At 33.6% G+C, this 10,595-nt stretch overlaps 1 protein-coding gene and 1 pseudogene across 1 annotated transcript; one reads left to right on the forward strand and one right to left on the reverse strand.

Annotated features, from left to right (window-relative positions):
- The window catches only part of LOC108769034 (farnesol dehydrogenase-like), a 2,200-nt pseudogene extending 936 nt beyond the window's left edge, over nt 1-1,264 (forward strand).
- Nucleotides 943-9,594, reverse strand: SF2 (splicing factor 2). Its single transcript, XM_018519767.1, has 4 exons — nt 9,205-9,594; nt 7,737-8,121; nt 6,995-7,189; nt 943-989 (listed from the first exon to the last, which is right to left on the reverse strand). Exons 1-3 carry the CDS (start codon nt 9,372-9,374, stop codon nt 6,998-7,000), a joined length of 747 nt encoding a protein of 248 aa, XP_018375269.1. The 5' UTR covers nt 9,375-9,594; the 3' UTR covers nt 943-989; nt 6,995-6,997.
- Between the last annotated feature and the right edge of the window lie 1,001 nt (nt 9,595-10,595).

The following is a 10,595-nucleotide window of genomic DNA, read 5'->3' on the forward strand; positions in this document are numbered from 1 at the left end:
AATCCAGCAGAAAAACAAGCATCGTGTGCCGCAGGCTTTAGTCATTTCTTTTATGATTTCTGTAGCTTCTCGTGGATCAGCTGAAGGACAAACCCGGCAAATTATATCCTCTTCAATGCGACTTAAGTCTCCCGAACGAGATCGAAAGTGCATCGGAGTGAATAGAGAAGAACCTGGGTAGTGTAGACATTTTAGTAAATAGTGCTAATATTAGCTTAGATTGGTGCAACATCAACGATGGTATACAGGAAAAATGACTATTGATATCAACTTACTTGACTTATCGCTTCTCGCTATCGCTTATCGCTCAGAAAAATTAGAAAAAAATTATTTCTATATCTGATAAATAAAAAAAATATTAGAAATCGACAACGGCTGGATCATTAATGTTAACGACGTATGCGGACTGAAATTGTTGCCTCTTGCCTCCGACCGACCTCTTTTTCCGGCATATGCTGCAAGCAAGTCTGCGTTGATCGCACTGAGTGAATGTCTTCGTCTGGAGTTGGCCCAAAACGAGCCCAACATCAAAGTGACCGTAAGTAACTTCGAATCGTACTGTAACGAATTATTTTTTTAAATACTTATGTATAAAGTCAATCTTATCATTGCAACATATGATAAAGTTACAACTGTTTCAAATTATGACCTCTTTAACATTTTATTCGATATCATTGAAAGAAAATTTGATTTTTCCCAAATTCTTACGGACAAAGTAAAGTATATTTAAAGCAAAGTATTAAGAAAGTTATTGCTTAAAAGTAAATAAAAGTAATAATAATTTGCTTAATAATAATTTTTTATTAAATAAAAATAAAAAATATTTCAGAAAAAGGTATACTAAAAATTTGTTTGACAGTTTATTTTCTTTGATATATGTTAACACACACACACACATATGATTAATTTTCTTGCAACAGAACTTATGTCCGGGGTTAGTGGAGACCGAGCTCAACCAGCAATGGTTAAAGGAAAATTCACGATTGGCCCTGAAACCAAAAGACGTGGCGGACGCTATTCTCTATTCATTGCAGACTCCAGAGAACGTGCTTATCAAGGATTTTATTATTACACCAATTCGGGAGATTAATTGAGACCGAACGAAATCGTTGTTTATGACGAACATTGTAGTATTTACAGCACGTATCGTGTGACAAATCGAATAAAGCATTAACAATTTTCAAATATGTCAATTTTTAAACATGAATTCGTCGTATTTATCCTACAATCCTCAAGCTGATTTTATACGTTTTTATTTTTTACATTTTTTATATTTTTTTATTGACAATATCATATACAAGTAACAAAGTTTTAATAAATAACATCAACATAGCTTTTATATTTTTGCGTATTAATCGTGATAATTTTTTAAAACTTCAATGCATATTTTATAAATTTATTCTCTTCAGTATCACTTTTCGCACTTCTTATTCTCTTCTCTGGCTTTTCGTTCTAAATATACATATATATTTTTTCATATTAACGCAAAAAAATGCATAAACGGTTTTTTGTTAATCAGCTTTTCGATTTGTTCAAATAGAATAAATCTCTTATTATAAATCAGGTATAAATAGAATTATCGTTTAAAGATTTTCATATAAATGCTTAACTTTGTAGCTTTAAACTTTAAAAAGGCATGCGCCTATTGTATGCTAACAAGGCAGCCAAACAAAGTATACGATCAAAATTTCAAATATAATACTTACCCAAGGTGAAACGTGGTCACAACTTTTTTATTTACAAATCCACGAAGGCATTAATTCATACCTTAAATGCGTGATATTGTTTTAAAGTAGATCTACTAATAGGCAACAATTGAAGGAAAATTGTATAAAACAATATCATTCTTAACGTATTTATTTTTAATTATCTCATTTGCCAGCTTAATAATTCACAAGAATTTTTTAAGAAAATAAGGTACTGTGTAGAGAAAAGAATTGCAAAGAAGCGACATGTTAGGGGAATCCTATTTAATGAAAGTATGAAGCAATCGATGTTATATTTAGTTGTAAAGTACATTCTAAATTGTATGTCCTGTACAATGTAGAAAATATTTAGGTATGTACAATGCGCGGAATAATAAAATTTTATATGTAGCAGATGATAAATTTGTATGTAATATAACAAAAATGTGCAATAGAGAAACTGTTACTATCAATTTTAATAATCGTATTTTGAATTTTATGGATAAATACACACTATGCAAGACTGTTATAGATTCGACGCTATTCTTCTTATTGCTACACATTGCTCGTACAATTAACTATAGAAGAATTATATATATATATATACACATATATATATGTATATAACACAGAAATAACACATAAAATATTAAAAATATACTTATCTGTGATGTTAATTGAACAAAAGAGGTAAAAAAGAGGTTATAAACTAGTTACTGCTATTGTTGCGAAATCTGTCTTGTGAGTTATGTATAACAAATTTCACAACAATGAGAATGAAGCTAAACACAAAGAGGATCAGTTATTAATGCAAACACATTTTAAGACTTTTATCGAGGCAGGCTTTTTATATTGCGTGTTACTAAGTTGCATTTGCCTTGTTGGTGATAAAAATGAAAATACGAATGTAAGAATATTTTCGAAGAGAGCATGCAGAAATAAATATCGATAGTATCTCAGGTATAAACTGTTTGCACAAATACCTTACAGCCATCATCTCATCCGCTTTTCATTTCATCCGTGAGAAAAATGACATCCAATTATCTTGTCAATTGATCCCGCTAAATACGAGTCCAAATTCCGTATCCGACCTAGGAGATAAATCCGTGAACCCTATGAAGCGTGAACGATATCATGCTTCCAAATCCACATTCTTCCACATCGCATATCGTTCCCTTAATGAATCCGAGTGATCCGGTGAATACAGCGCAGGCAATTTTTATCCTTATCCAAAAATATCCATCCATGCATACTAATTTATCCCGTTTCGAATCCTGCTAGCATCCTAATCCAAACATATCCGGAGAATCCTGTCCGTCGTACCGTTTGTAAGGAGTTCCTCTAAAATTATGAGGTCGGTTCCCGTCAAGATGACAGACAGGTAGTGTTACTCAAATGTACCATCCTCTTGTTTATGTCAGTTAAATCCTGAAGACACTGTGGTTTACAATGTACGCGAGAAAAAGATGCACTTGACGGTCACGATTGGTCGAGAAAATAGCAATAGTTATCGGAAAACACGTTTTGTTTGACAATTGGACTTTAGATCGCCGATATTATCGAACAATTATTAGACATGCAACAGTTTTTCCAAAGAATCACTTCCACCTTTCACTAAATACGAAACGTTTCATATGTAATGGCTAATAAAATTGAGTTTAGTATCGATGTTATACGTTGTATCAAAGAAGAGGATAAATATCATGCAGAAAATCCATCCTTAATGAGTGATCCGAAAAATTAATCTTCACTAAAGTTCAAAAAACTTTAGTTATAAACCAAACAGAATCCAGTTATAGTTGACAATCCATTACTAGTTTGACTCAGATTATAAATGAATTAATAAACGCGCGGAATGCTTTTTTTTCTTTTTAAATCGATACGCGGAAATAATACGCAACTGGAAGCACTTTAATCCTGATAAGCACATAATATAACGAGGAAGTTCCACTCTCGTTATATTTCTCTTTAAAACAGCGACACACAAAAATATTTAGTTTTAAACTGGGATTCTACTAGTTTTAAAAAGAAATATTAATCGGCATTCATCGCCTCCTCGTAATGGACTTGCCAACGTTTCCTGAGCCAGCAATTGAGAATCCTTTCTCTCTCCTGATCCTGAATTTCCTCTTGAAAGTATCCTGTTTCGCTATTCTCATTTTCATCTATGTCTTTTAATCCTTTTATAATTTATGCTCTCCGTATCGCAAATCCTCCAAAACGCAATCCATCTCATTCCAACGTCAAGCGAATGTGTATTATATCCATCCAAGAAGTAAGATCGTGTTGATTTCAGTTTTTCATTCATTGTGTTACAATCCCAATATACAAAAGAAGAAAAAATACATTAGTTTCTTATGTGATGTAAATTAATATTAGATATAGTTTATTAATGCAAATGTAATGCCTGTGATATATAAAGCTATGAAATTGCATCGTATATCTAATGTAGACTGTATGACATAAAATTTTAGACATTGCATTTTTGGAAAAAAAATAATATAGTGAAAATTTATCAAACTAAGATCACAGGATTAATTTGCAAAAATAGCATGAAATACACAATATCCAATGTTTTCCTTTCCAAATGTATCAAGAATTTTAGAATATAATAGAAATTTTCAAATGTGCATTTAATTATGCGGTTACTCCAAATATAAGTGAAAGGAAAACATGAACAGAGAAATGCGAACGACAGTATATTAATTAGTAGTTATTTCACCGCATTTCTCACCGAATTCTTCGTGTATGTTACTTGAAATTCATCTTAATCTGGATATGCTGTAAATGTCCAGATTATTCATATATATAATGCTGTATGTTTTCACATCGAGAAATGTTAAAGATCTAAATAAGTTAGATATTTTGTACTGAAATAACATGAAACGCAATCTGTGTGCAAAATCAGGAAATGACCTATGAAACATTAAAGGTCATCTATTGTCAAATACAATTGCGTGTTATAAAGTGAATAGTGTATGGGAGTGATAATAAAAGATTTTTGTGCCAATATAATTATGTGTGGTGTATAATAAATATTAACTGTTACACTCATATATTTCGTTATGTGTATATGCGCGATACGTTGTCATCACTACTGATTCGATTTGAAATTATTTTGATTCAAATGATAAGTTGCGTAAATGAATCGTGTAAACAATCTTGAGATATTTATTTCTATATATATGTTATATTTTAATATAATACATAGCATGCTATTATTTGAATTTATTTTTTATTGCCAAATACGCATGTATATATACAATATATTGCATATTATGTGTAATCCCTTTTCTTAAATTACAGATTTTTTAACAAAAGTTTATTGGAAAGTGGAAATATGTTAAGGAATCTGCAGCTAGGCAGTAGCGCACAACTTTTAACATACATGATGTACTGACATCACTGTTGATCCACTTCAATTATGTAGTATTCAGGCGATATATATTAATTCAGGCGATTAGGATATGCAGTATTTATCATATTATAATATAAAATTACTGCGTTATTACAATAATATCAGTAACTTTAAAACTTATGACAAGAGAAAGGCATCTTAAGCTAAAGTATGTTTTGTATTTATTAGTATCTATAAAATGTGTATTTAAATATGTCGGTATAAACAGTTTACCCATATTCCTGTGTGTTCTATGATAAAGTTTAGAATTTTTATAATATGGGAGATAAAATTGTCTTAATAAGTATTAAGATGATTTCGACTACAAAGGATGTTAGTAAATTCACATAACAGTTATGAGAGATTATCAGTGAAAAACACCTTTGTGTTAGGCAAGCTTGAAAATTTCATGTTTTACTATGGAAAATACATCCAAGTACAAATTAAGACTTAAGCCAGGCTTGGAGCTGGTTGTACATTTCGACCGATTTTGCCTACCGTCATCCCTACTCTTTTTGTTTCATAACATTTAGGATGCGTTCCACTTAACGTCCGCAACACTCGCGTATATCATTTCATCCTTGTTTGACATTTGATTACAACGAGGATGAAATGACGCTTGCGAGCATTGCGGACGTTAAGTGGAACACATCTTTAGACTGCGCACGGAGACATACACCGATCGAGTTCAGGGACGATATTAGCTGTAAATCGTACAGGGCACTGTAAGGACTTTGAAATATATTGTCTCGTGTTCACTGTTTACAGAGTTTTATTATTATTATTAATATTATTTAAATTTAGATATTAGAAAATCAAAAGTAACACTTCAAAATAGAACAGGTATGTTAACTAAGTGTGTACACTGAAAAAAAATCTTAATTTCAAAAACATTTTAATTGAATAACATCCAAATATTATAATAATAATAATAATAAACTCTGTAAACAGTGAACGCGGGGCAATATGTTTCTATAACCCTACACTACCCTGTACGATTTACAGTTAATATCGTCCTTGAATTCGATCGTTCTATGTCTCCGCGCGCAGTCTAAATGCTATAAAATAAAAGGAATAAGATGATAGTGGACAAAATCGGTCGAAATGTGCAATTCGGCTTCAAGCCTGAGTATAATAAAATAACCGCCATTGTTAGAAACGTATATTAACAAAAAATAAAAAGTTATTGTCTAGTACAAATATTCACTGCAGATATCAGTTCTTTTTGTTTATCTATATCAAAATAAAAGCCAGAATAAATTGATAGCTAAGAGTTTAAGGTCTAAGTCTGATTTTGTCCAAAAGGCTCATTAATACTTCAAAATTGTTACACATTTCATAAGTAGTAGTGATGACAAAAGAACTTGGCAAATATGTGGAGGAATGTATCTTTAAATGTGGAAGATTAAATTCAACAATTTGAATGATAAACAGTTACACGTGATTTCGAGCACGATTTCATTTTTTAGGCTAATAAAATTCGATACAGAGTAACCACATCTTAGGTAATCATCTTAAAAAGTTCAATATGAAATTTTTGTTAGAATAACAACTAAAAATGAAATCGCTAAATTAACTTGCTTTTGGGTCGAATGATAAGATATGCTTATTTGGAAAGCAAGGAACTTAAAGAATAATCGTGACGTATGTATGTATGAAATAAACCGTGCTCTAATTATACATCAGATATACAATACAATCAATTATCAAATTGATTGTATTTAATACAATTAGTTATTAAATTCAAGCAATATTAAGAAAATAATTTAAATCTTTTTTTACAAAATCGGTGTTTGAATTGGATTTGGAAATTTTTATCGAGTGAAATTTAAATCAGCAATAATGAAACATGGTAAAGAGTAAATATCAATATAAACCTGTACTTATATTACCATGTAAAACACATACGTACATACTAGTCGTAAGAGCGAGATCTGGAACGAGATCTTGATCGCGAGTAATTACGTCGCAACGGCGAATAAGTGGGAGAACCACGACGTCGTGGACTGTAGCTACGTGAACGAGTACGACCCCTTTCTCTATCTTCACTGCGTCCTCTATCGCCACCACTGTGATCTTCCTTCACACGGATGTAAGCTACCTCACCCTAGATATTAAATCAAACAATCAAAGCATATTAAACGTAAAAAGATCAAAGTATATACAGTTGCTCAAAAATATTTGAAAAATATTTTGTTTATAAAGAGTTATGAAGAGTTATAGTATCAAACAATCTGACTATGGGTTGCCGGTTACGGTTCCCAATTAATGGTTCTATCTCAACCAATTACGATACAGTAAGTCCAAACGTGCTGCATCATGATTGGCTGAAACAAAACAGGGTAACTAGAAACCAGTAACCCATAGTGTGATATAAGTATTGTTTGTTTTGTCTCTCGGGAGCTGCTCGGGGTCGCACCGAATGAATCCAGCGTACTTGAAATATAGGATTTACACTACGTACGACATCCTTCATACGACATCTGACATTCATTGTCATGATGAATGTCGGATGTCGTACATCATGTGAATCCTACATTTCAAGTACGCTCATGGGTTTATTCGGAGCGACCCCGAGCAGCTCCCGAAAGACAAAACAAACAATGCTATAGCACATACATCTTTATGATTAGGATAACAGTGAAGAATCATACCTCATGAGATCTAAATCTCGAATCATCTAACTTCTTCACAGCGTACTTCATGTCGTCGTGTCTCAAAAATTCAACAACACCAGTGCCGTCTTTATAAACGTCTGCGAAGCAGACATCACCAGCCTCGCGCATGTGATCTTTGAGATCTTGCCAGCTTCCCGAAGGTGGTAAACCACTAACCAAGACTCTGTACTGTGATCGTCTAGCAGGTGGACCGCGACCGCGAGAATTGCTCATCTCACCGCGGCCACCCCTACCACTATCCCCAGCTCCGCGTCCACCACGAAAATTATTGCTAGGACCACCCCCACGTGGAAACTCGACTCTCAATCTGTAGCCATCATAGTCGTAACCATCTCTTGCATGTACCGCATCTTCGGCATCTCTGAAAAACAAACCTTATACATTACATATACTAAAGTCTAAGTAAACAAAGTTATGTAATTTTCAAGTAGAATGTCTACTTGCAAATCTTTAGTGAACTTGCAAAATAACATTACAATATTAATCGCGTTAAATATTGTAATAAACGGAATTTATAAATAAGCCAAAACTGGTATGAATACCATATACAACAGGAAAAACTTTATACTTCAAACAATATTGTACGCTTTGTTTCTATCTTAAAATAATATATATCGCTCATTTGCTACAATCATGATACAATTAAAAAAACAAAATTTTCCAGAAAATAAATTTAAATGTCTCAAATCATTAAAATATTAGGTTACTCTATATATTATTCTAATATTAACTTTAAAATGCAATTTCGATACAATAATCGATTATAGAGAAATAAAAATGTTCTTTTAAATTATATTTTTTATGCTGTTCTTTTTTTGCAAACTTAAAAATAATTTTGAATTGTTTCGTTGTACAGCAAATAAGCGATATTTTATGGATCATTCACAATGGGAATATTGCGTAGTAAGCTATAAACTGTAAGAAATTGATCAAACAAAGTCGACTGTTCTCTTTACGTTCGATCGTGGCTGGTTGATTTCTTACGAATTACTACTCCATATTCCACGTAGAGTCCTTAATAAAAACAACTATATACGTTTTTAAAATTCTTTCTCTAGTTAACAATTTAAATATTTAGCGATTCTTGTAAAGAAAAAGAATTTTATTATTGCGTTTGCAAAAACAATAGTTTTTTTTTTCGTTATCGCATGAGTCAACAAAAATTGCTCCACAAGTGCAAGAGAAGCAAATAATTCTCGGTCAAAATACATATTCGTGGGTTTCGTCATCCTCATTTGATAAACTACGTCGCGACGCTTCATGTCCGATGTCGCGCACGAGGTCACGCAAACGGCAGACGGCTCGAATTAACGACGCACGTCGAAGCGGGACTAGCGGGAGGTGTGTACGTGTAAATAGCGCACAGTCGCACAGGCGGAGACACGCCACAGCGACGCAGCGTGAATTCGTGGCAATATGTATATCTCTCACGCTGATAACTCACCTTGGATCGTCGAATTCAACGAAAGCGAAAGGCGGGCCCCGACGATTTTTCAGGTCAACGAAAGTAACTTTACCGAATTTGTAGAAGAGATCTTGGATATCCTTCGTACGAATGTCCGGTGGCAGATTGCCCACGTATATTCTACACTCATTCCTGCCGCCGTGCGACATTGTACCTATACTATTTTCCGTCGCGCGGGTGGCGTACTTTCGTACAGCGTACGTGGCGTATTCGCGGAATCCAAATAAAAATGCAGACACCGGTGCTCGGTGGAAGAGAATGAACACTACGAACGACCGAAACGACAGTGACGACAAGATCGACGTTGATCGACGTGCGAACGATGCGAACTCAGCGAACTGCGAACTGCGATCCGAAGCAATCGAGGAGTTCCTCGGTCACCATCGGTCGAACTCAGTCGAACTCAACCGAAATGAACCGAGAGCCTATAGTGGAAATATAAGGGCCTGCGCACAATAGAGGAACAGGAATTAGATATTAAGATTTCAACATATCAGAAACTGATTCCATCGGAATACACGATTTCTGATAGGTTGAAATCTTAATATCTAATTCTTGTTCCTCTATTGTGCGCAGGCCCTAAAGGTGCGACCACAATAGAAGGAATAAGGAATAGGGAATTAAATATTAGGAATTAGGAATAAGATATTACACACAAGCTATAGTTCTGTTTACAATAAAGGAATAGAGAATAAACTACAAGAATGACGAATAGAGATTGTTGATAGATTAGAAATGAATAACAAATTAATATCACTTTTGATTATAAATCTACATGTTATATCATTAATATTGATACGTATTACAAAAAGAAAAATGAAAGTTCATAAAAAAAGGACAAATCGGCGATGGTGGGTGCACCCGATTAATGTTCGACGTAATATATTTTTACACGTCGTTTCAAGAATTAAAAGATTATCCTGATAAATTCTTTAAATATACAAGAATGTCATTAGAAGTATTTAATAAATTGTTAATTAAAATAACATCATTTCTGGAAAAGAACAGCAGACGAGAATCTCTTTCACCTGAACATCGTTTAGCCATAACATTGAGGTAAGACTTAAGTATAATAACAATAATGGCCGCAGCACAGGGGTAGCACCCAGTTGGACACGGCTCAATTGGACACGAGCCACTCACAGCGCTTGAGACTACAAAGCTCCTAAGCACCGGTCGCTGTGATTGGTGATGTCCAATCGAGCCGTGATCAATCGGGATCACCCCCAGCACAGACTCTTGCATAACGCATAATACATAGTGCATAAAGGAATCAACCAATCGAAATTCTTCTTTTCCATGGAATGAGAAGAAAGGAAAGCTTCTGATTAGTTGATTCACTGGGGTGATACCGATTGACCATGGCTCCC

Source organism: Trachymyrmex cornetzi, unplaced genomic scaffold (genome assembly GCF_001594075.2).
Source record: "Trachymyrmex cornetzi isolate Tcor2-1 unplaced genomic scaffold, Tcor1.1 scaffold840, whole genome shotgun sequence".
Lineage (NCBI taxonomy): Eukaryota > Metazoa > Arthropoda > Insecta > Hymenoptera > Formicidae > Trachymyrmex > Trachymyrmex cornetzi.

What these genes read in the sequence shown, in the direction of transcription:
- SF2 (XM_018519767.1), bottom strand. Translation starts at nt 9,374, where the DNA reads ATGTCGCACGGCGGCAGGAATGAGTGTAGAATATACGTGGGCAATCTG. An exon ending in GTTGAATTCGACGATCCAAG is followed by an intron (nt 8,122 to 9,204) that starts GTGAGTTATCAG and finishes TTTGTTTTTCAG; the next exon opens with AGATGCCGAAGATGCGGTAC. An exon ending in CGAGATTTAGATCTCATGAG is followed by an intron (nt 7,190 to 7,736) that starts GTATGATTCTTC and finishes TTTAATATCTAG; the next exon opens with GGTGAGGTAGCTTACATCCG.